The sequence below is a fragment of the Dermatophagoides pteronyssinus genome, unplaced genomic scaffold (genome assembly GCF_027571235.1).
Source record: "Dermatophagoides pteronyssinus isolate colony J.1.1.1.1 unplaced genomic scaffold, Derpt_VIB-CSIC_2022.12 sq0009, whole genome shotgun sequence".
Classification (NCBI taxonomy): domain Eukaryota; kingdom Metazoa; phylum Arthropoda; class Arachnida; order Sarcoptiformes; family Pyroglyphidae; genus Dermatophagoides; species Dermatophagoides pteronyssinus.
The window spans coordinates 919000-936826 of record NW_027461533.1 but is presented as its reverse complement, the minus strand read 5'-3'; the positions used below and the strand labels follow the sequence as shown (position 1 = coordinate 936826).

General features: G+C 28.3%; 1 protein-coding gene and 1 long non-coding RNA gene across 2 annotated transcripts in view; one reads left to right on the top strand and one right to left on the bottom strand.

The window, feature by feature from the left end:
- Positions 1–17388, bottom strand: part of LOC113799852 (gamma-aminobutyric acid receptor subunit beta-like) — a 45818-nt gene extending 28430 nt beyond the window's left edge. The window contains exons 1-3 of the mRNA XM_075821349.1: positions 15662–17388; positions 7703–9150; positions 6882–6979 (exon numbers count right to left, since the gene is read on the bottom strand). Coding sequence (XP_075677464.1) covers positions 6882–6979; positions 7703–8841 — 1237 coding nt within the window. The 5' untranslated portion in view covers positions 8842–9150; positions 15662–17388. The remainder of the gene's footprint in view (positions 1–6881; positions 6980–7702; positions 9151–15661) is intronic.
- LOC142645338 (uncharacterized) lies at positions 4885–6893 on the top strand. Its single transcript, XR_012846500.1, has 3 exons — positions 4885–5854; positions 5918–6044; positions 6772–6893. It is a non-coding gene; the product is annotated as an uncharacterized LOC142645338 (long non-coding RNA).
- Positions 17389–17827: the final 439 nt, after the last annotated feature.

Here is a 17827-nt window from a genome sequence, read left to right as displayed (position 1 = left end):
CTTTTGAGTGAGTGTAATGTCATGCGGCCAGAGATATCTTTCAATCGTTTGCACTTATATTCTATGGATTCGATGTTAATCTAGTCATAGGATGTTTTGTGTGTGTGTGTGTGCAGTTTTTTTTCTCACACACAAAACTTTATTCTTAGTTTTTTTTAACACTTTTCCCTTCATCATCTCAGGCAAACAAGCATCTCTTTCAATTCATTAATTATCAAACTGTATATATATATTGATCAAACAACCAACTATGAGTGTTGAAAAAAAAGCAAACATAGCATTGATTTCTTGGATATTTTAATGAGATTGGGAATTTGTTAATTCTTTTTTTTTCTTGCCTGTCTTTCTTTTTGGATTTTTTTGATTTATTTTATATAAAAATTTTCAAATTTTCGATAACCACATTTCCACATTTGCACAAAATGTATTCATTTGCATTCATCATTAACATTTTGTTAAATAAACTCGACTGAAAGAATCCTTTGAAATGAAAAAGTTGTCAGGTTTCGACCTAATAATAAAGTAAAATGCAAATGTCAAATAATAGTGAATCGCTCGAAGGGTTAAATGTCAAGTATAATAATGAAAACTTTTTTTTTTTGTTTGTTTAAAATTAAGATTTGAATTTCTGCATATCAAAATAGAAAATAAAAAAAAACAAATTTGTCATCAGACATCAGATCGAAATGAAAAATTGAAATTTTTTTCTTCTTCTTCGTTTCGAAATATTAATGAAATTCAAAGTTTTTTTGTTATGTCAGAAAGCAAAAAAATAATGAACCAATCGAGAAAAGGAAAAATGCCATTAGTTTGATTGAAATTCAATCGAATATGATTTTTTTTAGAGGGAGAGAGAGAGAGATGAAAAACAAAATATAAATAATGATCATGTCACCTGTGATATTCATTACAATAATGAATTTTCAATTGATTTTTTTGTTTTGTTTTTGTTCTTGTTTTGCTTCAATGATAGTATCATTTTTAGTGTGATTCAAACGAAAAAAAAACATTCAGGAAAAAGAATGTGTCATTTTTTGTTTGAAAATAAAGTTTCAAAATTCTTTCATTCATTTTTTTTATAATTTTTTTTTTAAAAAATGTTAATAAAGTCAGACCAGTAATACAGAAGTTGAAGTTCCAATTGACAATGACATTATTTATTATCAAGAAAAATCTTTGTTTCATTAAAAAAGCAAGAAATTCGATCTGATAGTGTTTTAAAAGTTTTTGTTTGTTTGTTTGAAAAAATGTTTTGTTTCATTAATGATGTGAAGAAAAAAAGATTTGCTTTTCTGATCTGATCTTATTATTATTTGTTTTGTAACAAGTTTTGATTAAACACCCGAACTAATTCGTGCAACGATTTGTATGACAATATTATTGAACACACACACACACACACACACGCATTTCCAATTATTAATCTCATTCTATACTTGAATGACTTAATTTCTTTATCATTCAAAAAGATTAAAAATGAAAAATTACAAAAGCTTAAGCGCACGACCATCTTCTATAATGTGATACATTCCATTCATTCAATGTGGAAAACAAAATTTTCAAATTATCAATGTGTATGTATGGATGAAAAAAAGAAATTATTATAGATTGCTTTGAGAAGAAGAAGAAAAAAATGAGATCGAAGCAATTAGAGATGCTAGAGACATTTATTCTGGTGGTGGTGGTGGTGGTCATCTATTTTCGATCGTTAATAGCCATCGAAACGAAAAAAAAGAAATGTTTTTCTCTATTTCGAAACGGATGTGTGTATTTTCAAGGAATTTTTTTTTTGGCTAAATATCATTGTCATCATTAACAGTGTGTGTGGAAAAAAAAGGGAACCAATGATGATCATATTGATGATGATGATGGCTATTGACCATTATTATTATTGGTAAATCAAAAGAAAATCAAACTGCAATCAATTTTGTTGTTGTTGTTGTTGTTGTTTGTTGCAAAACTGAATTCGTATCATTAGTGAAGATTCCATTAATGTTATAGACATATAGACCAGCCAGACAGACAGTAAAAGTGAAACCTATTCCGTTTGTTACTGTGTGTCCAAAAAGAATTTTTTTTCTTCAAAATTCTTAGCACGATTTGTTTTGCGGTTGTGTTTCAACCAAACAAACAGCCAAGCAACAATACGATTCTGTTGGACAGTTTTATCCTTTCTTTGACTTGCGTTTTGTTGCTCATTTTATACGTAAAAAATTGAAAAAAATCAACATAAAATGAATGAATGCGAGCAAACAACAAACAACAGCCTTATTCAACGAAAAAATTTTTTGCTCTTGTCATTCGTGACAGTTGATATACGGAAAAAATTACCTTATGTGATTATTCCCTCACAAAAAAAAACAAGAAAAAAAAACGATTCAATCGGTATTTTGATATGGAGATTTATTACAAGGGAGAGAGAGAAGCGATTATGTTAATTATGTAATGAGTAAAATCATAAATTTTATTTTATAAACATAACTACATAACATTGGCTATTTTTTTGGCTAAAAATACTTCCGGTTAATATTATTATTATTATCATTATTACAAAAAAATATCCTAAGGTTATTTTACAAATAAGAATTACACAAAAAAAAACAGAATCGATCAGTATTCTTTAAAAAACGATTCTTCTGGATAGTTTCTTTCCTCTATCAACAGCATTAAGACGAGAGAGAGAGAGAGAGAGAGAGAGAGAGAGAGAGAAAAGGGGTAAATAATCTCTCTCTCTCTGCTCTACACATATATTAAACCATCAAATTTAACAAGAAAAAAAAACATAATCATTATCATAAAGTATTAAGTAATTACGAATGTCTATGTGTGCATAATCATTTTAGATTAAATAATAAAGAAATGGACGATAAACGACCATGAAATGTGTGTGTGTGTGTGTGGTATTTCTTTTTCTTTTCTTTTTTTTTTTGTTTCTGGTTAACAAAAGAAGAAGAATGGGGAAAAAAACATAAAACTGAAAAACTATACGAAACATTACGCCCATCAACGAAAACTAGAGAATAGATAGCGGTGATAGTGATAGTGATGGCTATGGTTATCCATTATAAAGAACGAAAATTTTTCATTCATATCATTTCCAGACAATTTCTTTTCACATCAAGATTATCATCATCATCATCATCATCCTTATTATGATGATGATACATTAACTATTCGAATAGAATTGAATAGAATAGAAGAATAGAAGAATATCTTTAGTTTGATTGTGTGTGTATGTCTCTATTGTGTGTTTAGCATCTGAAAAAAATTGGGGGGGATAATACACAGACACAGAATGCACATTTTCTCTTATCAGACCAGTTTTGAGCCAATTTAAATGTCAATTTTTTTTCTCCAAAAACTACTACTGATGATGCTATTGAATGTAGTAAGCTATAAACAATTTTTATGCAAATACACGAAAAACAGTTTTAATGATATGTTTAAAAGAGAGAAAAAGAAAAATCTACAATTAAAATCATTTGCATTAAAGGGGGATGTGTTCTTTTTTTTCTATTAAATAGAATGGGATGATTACATTTGTTGTTGTTGTTGGTTCCACTATCAGATCGGATGTTTGGTTTTTTTTCTTTCGTTGGATGTAATGTGAGAGAGATGTTAATCATATCATTTGTCTACTTTGATGCATTAAGTTTTCTAGTTTTTCTTTTTTTTTCTGTTTTGTTAAACCATTATTCACAGAATCACATGGGATACCTGATTATAGTGGGAATGTATATGAGTGAAAGTTTTATCAATCCAAGTTCTATGTGATTTTTTTTGTCTTTTTTTTTGTTTTCAATTGAATCTAATCTATCGTAGATTTGTTTATTTGTTTTGTTCCAGAGAGAGAGATAGAAATAGAAAACCATTAATTATATATCGATTCAAGCTGTTGTTTTTGTCTGTGTTTGTCTGCCTTTTTCTTTCTCTTTTTGTTTGTAGTTGATCTGAGTGCTTTGTCAAATATAGGACACAACAACAGCAGAAAAAAAAATCAAAATTGAAAAACATACTTGAAATTGAAGGGAGAGAAAGAGAGAGAGAAAAAAAAGGGGTAAAAATGCACCGAATAAATTTCTTTGGAATTTATAATAATAATACTTTATTTGCCAATCGCCAATCAGGTTACTCAACAACAACAACAACAAAAGTTAGATTATGATGCAAAGTTTTTCTTTTCATTTCAATTTCAACGTCAATGAATTCAAAAGAACCGAAAAACAAAAAAAAAATTGAATACGGTTCGAATATTGATACAATTTTGAATGCATTGAACACACATATTGCGTGATTCTAATCACTTTTTAACAAACAAACAAACAAGGAAAAAAACGGCCTGTACAAATGAACGAAACAAAAAAAAATTCCTGGAAACGATGATGGTCCATCAAGATAAATATAGTTTTTATATGTGAAACGATCATCATCATGATGAAATTCATTCGTCCATTCATTCGTCTGTGTATTTCCTATCAACATCCCATTCGTTGAAAAATAAAAACTTTTTTTTTTTAGTTTTTTTTCGTTTCAATAATGAAACAGCCATATGATTTCCGTTCACAAGGAAAAATTTGTTTGTATGTTGGTGATTTTGTTCATATAAATTGTGTAATAAGGGAGCTCAAATTGTCTATTTTGATCTAATAAGATTTCATTATCGTTTGATGAAATTAATCCAAATAATATGGTTGATAATGGTTTTTTTCTTGTTCATAATCTACCTTTTTTTTAATGCAATAAACAAGTGATAGAATTTTTCATTTAAAACATGGATGATTTCTGTTTGTTTGCTTGTTGTTGTTGTTGTTGTTTGTTTGCTGTTGTTTTGGGGTTTTGTTTCTGTCATTTTCACATTGAACAACAACAACAACAACAAAAAATTTGTCAATCAAAAGAAATCAATTGTGACTGAATGAAAAAAGGAAGTATCCACATATAAAATAAGAACAAATTCAACGACCCAAATAATAAAATGAAACAATTTCGAATCAATTCATTTTAACAGCCATGATTTCAACAACAACAACTACAACAACAACAAAATTGACAACTTTGAAACAGCTTGTAGATTGTGAAGCTAAAAGAAATTTGGGAAAGAAATTTGTCACAAGTTTTACTTTTACTATTTTTTTTTCTTCGTTTCTACATAATTCAATATTACAACTATTGAATTCGAGCAACGACCAAAAAAAGAAAAGAAAAACGAATCGATAATGTTCTACCAACCAAAAGCAAAAAAAAAAATGATAATAAAAATACATAAATATTCTGCATGTTGTTGATGTGAATTTTGAATTATTGAAACAACAACAGCAAAAGTCACAATTTAATTTTCCTTTTTTTTACCCATTGAATTGTTCAATGAATCGAATCAAATAATCGATTGACAATCGATTTAACCAGAATAACAATAATCAGAATTTTTTTTTCTTTGAACAAACATAAAATAACCTGAGAACGAATAACACTGCAATGGGGAAAAAAATTTACACCCTGCAACCACGACCGCCATAAAAGTCATTATCAATTAAACAATTTAGATTCATAAATGACATTAATTACTATTGTCGTTCGTAATGTTTAAGCGGAACAAAGAAATTTCAATTTATTTTTTTACGACAAATCAAAACCACTTATTCGTGATTTGCTTCTATTTAAGCGCACGCGTGTAAGCTCAAATGAAACTTAATTAAAACTATTGAAATAATTTATAATTCTTGTTTGATTATGTTGTGCATAACGAATACATTGAGTATATATGATGATCTGATGTGAATAATAAGAATTTTTTATTATTATTTGAATCCTTACATTTACATTCACAAAGCTATACCGAAAAGAAATGTACCGAGTAAGTAATGATTTTGTAGTTAAAAATAATCTAAATGTCAATTCCGTTATCGATTACTTTTAGGGGTTCCGTTTATCATCATCATCATTACAATTATATTGATTTTGTTGTTACACCCACACACACGGTTAAACGCACACCATTTTATACAATGTGATACTATGATGCGAAATGATTTTGCAATTTACATGTATGGCAAGAAAAAAAATTACTAATTATATATTCTAAAGACACCAAATTCAATCTATCTCTGTATCCAATTATCGATTGTTCATCATAATAATAAATGATATCATTATAATTTCAATTCACGTTTTTATTCATTCTAAACGAATAACATCGCTGTCAAAATAGGAGAAAAAACATGTTGAAATTTTGATTTGAAATGAATCAAAATTCAAAAAAAATGTAGAAATTGATGCTTAGAGGGAAAAGGGTTAAAAAACCAAACACTGATCAACAACTAATGACAAAAGGCAAGATTATATTGTCTTTGGTTTGTATTATTATCATCATTTCATTTCATATCTCTCATTATAAACGAGAAATGATGAAAAGGATGAATAAAAAAATGTGAATATTGAATGAATGTAATGAATGAATGAAAATAATTTCCTGTCGCGTGACAATAGATTATAATTCATATTATTATCATCATTATATTTGAACTTATAATTATAATTATAATTATAATTTTCTATTGTGACATATGGAAAATAAAAACATTATTATTATTATTTATAGGATGTATTAATTTGTCGAATATCCGACATTATCATCGATACCATCATACATTCATCAATTATTATCATCTCTCTCACACACACACGCACACGCTGATTTATACAAATTTTTTATTTTTAATTTACTCAATCTAATTAGATTTTTTTTTTTTTTTGATTTTTTTGATTTTTTAGATTCAGCATTTTGCACGAAAAAAATAGATCAATCTAGCTAACTTGTGGGTGGGGGAATGAGGTGGGAGGTGGAGGGGAGAAACAAAAATCAAGTGAAAAAAAAGACTTACCTCCATATTCTGGTCGTACACGTTTATCATAGCCACTATCGAAAAAGGCATCCAAAATTTTTGTTATATTACTACCGGCATCACTATAGGCGTCCGATCTTGAAATTGAATTTTTTTTTTGAAAAAAGAAAAGGAAAATTTTAATTAGAAAAAATATGATTCAAATTTTTTGCTTTAGAATCCAAAAAACCCAAAAAACTTCAATCGGTTATTATTGATATTGATAGTGACTAAAATGAAAATGAAAATAAAAATGATTTTGTTTTCTTTTCCTTCCTTTCTCAATTTTTCGTTAGTCTATTTTTTTTTTCTCTCTTGATGTGATTGAATTTTTGGGATAAATGTTAACAATGTTTGGTTTATTTTTTTTTCTGCTTCAATGATTATTGTTTGATTTGGTTTTGATATTCAAAAGTGTGTGTGTGTGTATGTATAAGCATCGTACATTTACTATGTTTTTGTTTGTTTGTTTGTTACATTTGAAAGAAAAAATGATAATAATTCCCATATAATCATCAGGAATTCATTAGAGAGACAGAGAGAAAATGGAAAAAAAGGAAAAGAAAGAAAGAAAGAAGATAATAATAATTTTCCATTTTCCATTCTTCTGTATGAATGATGATGATAAATATGTTTGGGATTTTTTTTCGATTATGCAAATCGTCTTTTTCAATTTTGTCTGTTTATAAGTTTGTCTTGGATTTTAAAAAATCTATGTTCAAACAAACAACAATTGTTCCCGAATGAATTGTATAAAATGAAAATGAAGTAAACTGAAATAAACAGATAGATAAATGGAAAATGAGAAAATTCAAACTTACTTATTTTCAGGCTCATGTTCACTAATTTCTTTATCATTATTATTATTATTATTTGCTTGAGCACCAAAATTTATAAATAAATTAAATATAATAATAATTTGTAATAATAATGATGTATAACGATAACGATGATTATTATGATGATGATGATTTAAAAGTAAATTTTTTATAGAAGATAATAATGATAATAATAATAATAAGGTCACTGATGATATTGGAACTATAGCTCTTGTCATCATCTTGGCCCTTGACTTGAGCAATTGACTGGATGAAGAGGAGCCTTGATAATGTGAATAATGATGATTATGATGATGATGATGATGGTGAAAAAGGGCACCAGACGTTGATGATGTTGATGTCGATGATGATGTTGATATTAAAGATAACGATGATGATGATGATGATTTGGATAAACAACAATGACATTCATCATTATTATCATCATCATCATCATCGGAATAAATCGGATCGATGATGATGGTTCTTAATAATTTTTCACTATGATGATGATCATCATTATTATGGCCATTGTTTTTGTCATATTGATGATGTTTACTTTTACTAATATTTTTATTACTGATTTTGGTTATAGTTTGTAATTGTAAATGATATCCGCCATCATTATTATTATTGGAAATTTTGTTACAACCATCATCACCTTTTTGTTCTTCTTCGACAACAACAGCATCATCACATTCATTTTTATTATCATTATTTTTCGGAATAACAGAATCATGGTCGATTGATAGTAGCAATGATGATGATGGTGATGATGACAAAGACGATTCAAGAAACGTTTTTATTATTTGTTGTTGTTGTTGTTGTTGTTTTCGTAGTCTTCGTCGTTTTAGTTGTTCATATTGTTGTTGTTGTTGTCGATGTTTTTGATGATGGCGTTTCAATTTAATGAAGCGCATTATAGATGATGATAATGATGATGATGATGATGATGATAAAAAGGATTTGGATTCTGTTGATGATGATGATTGAAATTGTTGTTGTTGTTGATTATTTTGTTGTTGTTGTTGTTGTAATGAGCAACTAGAAATAGTGAAAAACGTTGATAATGTTAATGATAATGATGATGATGACCAATAGGAATCTAAAATTGATTGGTCTTTTTCGATGGCTGCTGTCATAATTTTTATTGCTATTTATTGATTAATAGCCATCTATGTTTATGTTGTTGTTGTTGTTGTTGTCGCTGTTTTCGTTTGTTGTTGTTGTTGTTTGAAATTGTTATTCTTGATTTTGTTTCTGGCATTTTCTGATTTTTATATATTGATAATGGCTATTCTTTCATTACATTTTGTCAATGATTCTGTTGTTGTTGTTGTTGTTGTCCATGATAAAAATAATAATAATAATAATCATGGTGATAATCGTTTTGTCGTCGACCACAACCACATTCTGTTCCCAAAAAATCAAAACTCTGGACAGATATAATTCTGTTATTTAAAAAAAAACGAAAGAAAGAAAAAAAAACCAGATCAGTTATTTTAGAATAAATTTTTTTTCTTTTCAATTTTCAATTGGAATTCTTGTTTTGTGTATATAAGGTCAATGAAATATAGTCTGATCTTCTGGATAACAAAACAAACAACAGAGCAAAAAAAAATCCATTTTTTTCCAATACATTTTTTTTCCTATAGTAGAAACGATTCATAAAATTATATTTTCTGTTCATGAATGAATGAATAAAACTGAAAGCAAATCATGAAGATTAATTAAATATTTCTTTTGGCTGCCTTTTATCGACAACAAGATGATGATGATGATGATTATGGTGGAAAAAATTTATAAACGACGATGAAGAAACGAATGCATGACCGATTCTATAGTTGCCACAGAGATAGATAGAGAGAGAGAATATTATGGAATGAAATGAAATTCGATATGGTATGACAAAGATTGTATTTTTTTGGGAAATGAAAAATGAAGCCAAACTTATTTTTGGGCAAATATTTGGGATCTTTTGAAGAATAGGAACCCCAAAGTTGCCTTTTGAACAATAGGAACCCCAAAATCAAGCTATTGAAGAATAGGAACCCTAATTTTTTTCACAATGTTTTCATCAATGATTGTTTTTAATTATTGTTGAAAAATATATTTAATCAGTCAAATTTAATAAAATAACGTAGTATTTTATTAATTGTTAGTTTAATTTGTAAGATTTTTCTATTCATTAAAAAAAAATTGGATCGATTGAAGAATTTCCCCAGCAATTGCTAAAATGAACAATTTCCCCAGCAATTAGTATTTAATTTAGGCAGTTTAGGTTAGGCAACTTAAGAAAAAAAAAACTCAATTGAAGAATTTCCCCTGCAACAAAATTCAATTGAAGAATTTCCCCAGCAATTTCAATTTTGGGGAATTGAATTGAATTGAATTTTAATAAATAAAACCCCTATTCCATAAAAGTAAAAATAAAAAATAAAAATAACAAAATTCAAAGATTATTATAAATGAAGAAAACATAATTCAAAAAATGTTCGAAATTATTAGAGTTACAGAAATAGATACAATCATCAGAATTAATCAAATTATAAAAGTGAAATCTTTCACAGGCAAAACGATTACAATTATTAATAAGATGTACTGATGATTGATTTTGACTAGAACAAAAATTACAAACGGAAGAACTTGATTGTTCAATTGATCCAAAAATTTTTATACATTTTATTTACAAAAAATCACAATGATTGCAAAAACCTAAAGATGCCAAAGAATCTTCGTTGAACATGATTCAAACAAACAAACATATTGCTGTTTAATAGTTTCTAGAAAATTATTATATGTGTCACATCATCTCAAATAAATAGCTTTCAAGCGTTTCATATCCACTTTTTGCTCCAAGAATTGCTTTTTTTTGAGTTTGATCAGGTAGGTTTTCCTCCGGAAAACCTAACTGACCTAGAAATTAGGTTTTCCTCTGGAAAACCTAATTTCCCTAACCTAAACTAACCTTTCTTAATTAAGTTTGCCATTTCTTCGTGCGTTTCATATCCACATTTTGCTCCAAAAATGACCATTGAGTAAAATAGCCATACAATGTCAATTCGCAAAATTTGTTCCAAGAATTGCTTTTTTTGAGTTTGATCAGGTAGGTTTTCCTCCGGAAAACCTAACTGACTTATAGAAATTAGGTTTTCCTCTGGAAAACCTAATTTCCCTAACCTAAACTAACCTTCCTTAATTAAGTTTGCCATTTCTTCGTGCGTTTCATATCCACATTTTGCTCCAAAAATGACCATTGAGTAAAATAGCCATACAATGTCAATTCGCAAAATTTGTTCCAAGAATTGCTTTTTTTGAGTTTGATCAAGTAGGTTTTCCTCCGGAAAACCTAACTGACCTAAGAAATTAGGTTTTCCTCCGGAAAACCTAATTTCCCTAACCTAAACTAACCTTCCTTAATTAAGTTTGACAATTTTTAACTTGCTTTTTGTTTTTTGGAAATATGACTTTTATTCTTTTGTCGTTATTCTCATGTAATTTTTTAATTCTGTTTTAACTTTTTTTTGCTTTTTTTTAAAAAAACGTTCTTCAAGAATACATTTCCATGCTATTTTAAAAATTACATGATGAAAAATTTGTTTTTTTTCAAAATTAACCTATTGAAGAATAGGAACCCAAAATTTAACCAATTGAAGAATAGGAACCCAAAACCACTCTGGGGTTCCTATTCTTCAATTGACCTAATATTTGAATTTCTTTTTTTCCTTTTCTATTCTTGTTTCAATATTTGGATATTATAGTAAAAAGATAGGTTTTGAATTGAAAAAAAAGTAAAGCTAAACATCAACATCATAATCAATAATCAGAAATCAGGTATTTTATAAGATATTTCTGATATTTTACCAGGAAAAATGTCTATTATGTTCATTCACAGAAAAATAAAAATAACGTTACGGGCAAAGTAAACTTTTCGGGAAACTTTCCTGAATTCAATTTTTTGTTTGTTTGTTGTCCGAATAATACGATTGAAATCACTATATCTGCTGGTATTTTATTTTTATTTTTAGACTTTTTTTTACCAATATTCACATTTTTTGTTATACTAAAAGCCTGTAAATAAACTGATAATAGTAACTGTTTAGTGTGTAGTTACGGTAGTTTCTATTGTTTCTCATCAACATCAACATAATCATAATATTTTCATTACAATCCCGAAACTAGAAAAATCTGATTAATTCCGAATGAGATTGGACCAAAACAGCAACGAAAAAAAATAACCAAATTTTGAACAATTTTTCAATTTCAATTTTTTTTTGATTCAATGTTTTTCTCTATGTTGTTACTATGGTGATAACGTTTTTTTTTGAAAAAGAAAAGTTACATCACTATGCGAATATAATGCGAATTTCTGTTTTCTGGTTGATATTTGTAACCAATTTAGCAAATTATTACTCTTATTGGATTATTTGATACACTTTTTATTTGAGTTTATTTTTGTTTTGCTAGTCGTGGTATTTATTTATAATCATCAAACACACACACACCGAAAAAAGTTAAACAAATTAAAATTTGGAAAAATATATTTGAATGTTACCAATGGGAAAATAAAACATTTGAAAAAATAAAAACTCTATATCAACTCTTGAAGTAAGACAATTTTTTTTTGTATCCAAGTTTGACCAGAAAACTTTTTTTTTCTGTAAATTATTATCATTTGTCGATTGGTCCTAAGTGTATCATAATAATAATCATCATCATTGTAATGGATCCCATTTTCATCGATAATTTTCATTACTTTTTCTCCCTCCCAAAAAAATTGTTCTACATTTGTAATTAATTGAAATTTTCTTTTTTTTTCAAAAAATATTAATGTTTTTTGGATTTTTTTTCAGCAATGTGATGATTGTTCTATACTGTGTGGCTAGATAGTTTCAAAGATGTTAGATATAAGAGATGTTTATGATGCTGGATAATGGTAAAATTCTTTAAGTGTGAATGCCTGTGTGTGTGTGTGTTTTTTTCCCTTGCTATCAATTCATTTCACATATTTTCTCTTGTTGTTGTTGTTGAAAATGATAGAATGGAATGAATGAAAGAAATGTTTTCCGCTGACCTAAGCAAAACAACAACAACAACAACAAATATACCACCAACCAACCAACCAACCATATTGAAAATATCGATACATATCATTCATTTGTGTAAAGAAAAATTTTCTCTCTTTTACTTTTGCTTTTACATTCTGCGTGTGTGTGTGTGTGTGTTGGTAAATTATACTTTTGTTTTTTTTTTTTTTTTTTGCTTTTCTTTGGGGATGTAATCCAATATATAGAAAATATCATTGAAATATACAAATTTTGGACCCCTTAACATTCTTGAGGGTTAGCCAATTTGTTTTTACATCTTTTTGGACAGGCTTGTATGAAACAAATCGGTATTTTTTGATGCTTAACACCCCCCCCCCAAAAAAAAGATTTATGCTTGTGATTTTCCCAAAAAAATGTTAACGCGTTCGCTACCAGCGACGCATATATGCGTCGTTTATTTGCTGTAGTTCTATGTGTTTTTCGAAATCTCCGGTAGCGAACGCGTTAACCAAAATGTTAACAATATCGTAAGGGGGAAAAAAAATAATGACAAATATTCAAGTCAAAAAAAAAATAATTTGAAGAAGAATGATTTGAAAAATGTTGTTGTTTGATTTGTTTTCTAATAGTTTTTTCCTTCTTTCTTTCTTTTTGTAATTATAAATTGACAATACAAAAACATTCGATTCTAATTGTTTTTTTGTTGTTGTTCCAAGCAAGAATTTAATTGCAACCAACGGGGGTGAAAGTGAGAATAAACTAAACCGAATGTAAATTTGGAAAAGAAATAATTAGAATTTTTTCTCGTTTCTTTTTCTTTTTCTTTTTCGGTTAACAATGATTATTCACATTCAATAATGTTAGTTTCCTAAATTGACAAATTTTCATGATGAATCAGAAACAACAGTGACAACGAGAAAACAAAAACAAAAAAGTTACCAACAATCAAAAAACGAAAAGAAAGAAAGAAATGGATTCTTGCTGTTAACCAAATTATTATCATCGTCATTTTTGGGTTTTTACAAACAAAATAAACGAAGATAACTTTTTCTTTTCTTTTTTTAGAGATTCTCTATCGTTATAAATATACTGTATTCAGATTTTTTGTTTTGGAATTTAAAAAAAAACAAAACAAAACAACCAAAAAATTATATGACATGAATACCGATCGACTGACCAAATGAACTGGTGTATGTATGTGGACTGTATAAAGTTTTTTTCTGTTTTGTTTCGGTTGTTTGAAGCAAAGAATCGAAAGAATAGAAAGAAAATCAAACGGCATATGCTATATATTTTTTTTTGGTGGAAAAAGCGTCATCATTTTTCATTATTTTTTTCTTTGTTTTTTCGCTCTTTCCCGACTAAAACAATGATGACCGATATCATCAGCAGCATTTACGTAAAACAAACAAACAAACAAAATGTTTGACCATAGACAATTTTTGCAACCAAACTGGACTGAATATAAAAAAAGGAAAAAGAGGAAAAAAACAAACAAATTTTGAATTCCGGACGACAAACTTTTACTCAAACACAAAAACCAAAAACAAAAACAACCATTGGACAAGTCACAACAACAAGTTCATTCGCTATTCATTTCAACTATGAAACAATCAACAAAACAACAACAGAAAAACAGTTTAGCTGAATAATTTCTTTTTTTTTCTGGGCTTTTTTTCCTATTGATAATATTACTCTGCCATTTTGTTGTTCGGGTTTAGTTTTCTCTCTCTCTCTCTCTCTCTCTCTCTCTCTCTCTCTCTCTCTCTCTCTCTCTCTCTCTCTCTCTCTCTCTCTCTCTCTCTCTCTCTCTCTCTCTCTCTCTCTCTCTCTCTCTCTCTCTCTCTCTCTCTCTCTCTCTCTCTCTCTCTCTCTCTCTCTCTCTCTCTCTCTCTCTCTCTCTCTCTCTCTCTCTGTTGTTTATTTGGCTGCAAGTTATATCTCCAGCAATAGAAAAACCCTAATACAAATAAACATGAAGAAGGAAGAAGAGAAAGAAATATAAATAAAAATAGAACCAAACCAAACAACAAAATTTTTTCAATCATCTTTTCTGGATAAATTTTTTTCATTTTCATTTTCATTTTCCTCCCATTTGAAATGCCATTGGGCACTATGAGTTTTTCATTGAATCTAGATTTTCGTTCATTCACACACACAGTGAATTCTCTCTGTTGTCATCATCATTGTCGTTTTGAAATCGAAAAAAAAATCTCTCTCCTCAACCACCACCACCACCTCCTCATCATCATCAACAACATTCGGACCCTTTCTTTCTTTTTTTTTCCATATATGTTTCCATATTTCATTTCATTGTCCAACTAGAGATAGATATATATTGGATATACAGAATATTCTCAGAGCATTTATTTTTGGGGGTTATTTTTGGTCTGTGTATTCTTTGTTGTTTCGGTTTTTTATCTATCAATTTCATTTCAAATCATTCAGGCGAACCTAACACACACAACGAAACAAAACAAAACAAAACAAAAAAAGGGAACCGGAAAAAAAATGTTTGGATGAATAATTTAATGATCGGTGACAAGTTTGTTTGTTTGTTTTTGTTTGTTTCTATACATTTTTTCTATTTATTTATTCTTTCAATCATGTTTTTTGGTATTGTCCGTTTTCATTTTCATTCATATCAATGCGAAACAAACAAAAAAAACATGCATGGCTTAGCCATATCCAATTATTTATTTATCCCCACACACACACATTTACATGAATCATGTCAATAAGTTTTTCATTTTTTTTTTTTTTTTGAATGGATAACCGAATTTGAATTTTTCAAAAAAAAAAATTCAAAAACAAAATCATACAGTTAAGGATGCGGCAAAATTCATTTGTGTTAAGTCTATAATTATTATCGGGATGTTTATAAATGATTTAGCGATTATAAATGAAAACTAACTTTTTTTAAAAATTTTGTTTTCTGGTTTTCTGGTTGTTTTCTGGTTTGATTGAATCAATGATGATGATAATAATAATAACAAAAAATGAAAATGGCACAACAAGATACTTGATTTAATTGACAAATTATGTTGATAATGATGATTATTATTATGTGATTGAGCAAATTGATTGGAATTGATAGTTGTTGTTGATGATAATTTGATTTGATAATAATGGTTGATTAAGTTTTTTTGTTGTTGTTGTTGTTCGTTTTGTATTCAAATTTTTTCTCTTTTTTGAAAAAAAATTCTAATGGACATGCCGGGGTGAAATAAAGTGTTAAATTTTTTTTAAATTCACATAATTATTGTTTTGTTTATTTCAATTGAATTTTTGAAAAAAATTAACACATCCGCACACAAATATTTAAAATCACAGAATAAATTGATGGACAAACAAACAAAAACAAATGAAACATTTCATTTTTCTTTTTCTTTAACACTTTACTTATTTGTTTTTTTTTCTTAACTCTTTCGCACTATTAGGTCCCTCTTTTTTTCACTCTCTGTCTTCCTTCTTTGTTGTTTTCCAACTTTCACTCAAACACCACTTTGGGTTTTTCACGAAATCCTCTTTTTTTCGAAAACAAGAAAAAAGTTTTGCTGGCTTAATTCAAAAAAAAACACCAAAATATGTATAGAATTTGTGATTAAAGTTATGAAAATTTTGAATTTTAAATATTAATAATAAAAAGAAGAAAAGAAATCTAAAGTTTGCATGATAGAATCACATTATAAAACATGTTAACATATGGATTTTTTTAAACAACAGCCAAAAAAATTCACAATTTCAAAATCCATTGTTTCTCTCTTCAATCTTTTTGCATGGATAATTGAAGATTATGATGAATATAATTGGTGATCAATTTTTTCATTCATTTTTTCGTGACTAAATATTGTTGAATGAATGAATGAATGATGATGAATTAGACCGAGAATTTCATTTTTTTGCATAACAAATCATCATCATCATGTGCATCATTTAAAATGACAGAATTCAGAAGTGGAAAACAAACAGAGACACACACACACAGACGCACAAACATAGATGAACGACGATAACAACAAATACGATTGAAACACGTTGAAAAAATATCCAACAAAAAAAACAATCACTTAAAATTCATTTTAATCATTTGCAAATGACCAGAAAAAACCGAAACCATAACAAATGACCGGCACAATGAATGAAACAATGAAACATTTAAATTAAAAACAAAAACAAACAACTGGATTTACTCACACACACACACACCGAATATCATGGATTTAGATTTTCATATCATCACACATACAAAACTACAAGAAAAATATCCAAATCCCAAAAAAAAAAATTCAGTTGATTTCGATGATATGCTGCTGAACTAGTTTCTGAATGAATTCATTTCATGTTGGATGTTTTATTATTGATGCTGATGATGATGATGATGATGAGGGTATCCTTTATTTTTTTTCACAATTCTAGGTCTTTGGATTTTTTTTCGGTTGTTTTGGATGTTCACTGTTTTTTTTTCTGTGTGGTAATGTGTGTGTGGTGGTGGTGGTGGTGACGGTCAAATATCTTTACTTCTTGAGGTTTTTTTCTTCAATTTTTTTTTCTTCTCGGTTTTCTTGGTTCTGGTTCTGGTAGTCACTGAGAATATATCACCGGAATGATTTAACAGAAACATAACATTTATGTGTGAGAAAATAACAATAACAACAACAACTGAAACCAAATTTTTTCAAGAATATCATCCATAGACAGACGCAAACAAACACACAAATATTCTGTTGTTGTTGTTGTGTGCTTCTCCTTTTTTTGTCTGGTTTTTCTGGTTTCGCTTTTTTTTTATTTGAGCTGCCGTGTAATTCGGTTTCTTCTTCCGTCTTTCCCTTCTGTTCTCATCTAATTCTATCTATCCATCCATCCATACATCCATTTGTTGGTTTGTGCATGTGTGTGTGTGTGTGTGTGGGAATTCTGTTTGAATCACAAGATTTTTTCTTCTTCTCTGGTGTTGTAAAGCACAGAATCATATACAAAAAGAATTGATGATGAATAGACACGATGATGACAAAGACCCCGAGAATCATAGAGAAACATTGATTGAGAACCAGATGATAAAAGGATATAGAGGTATAGG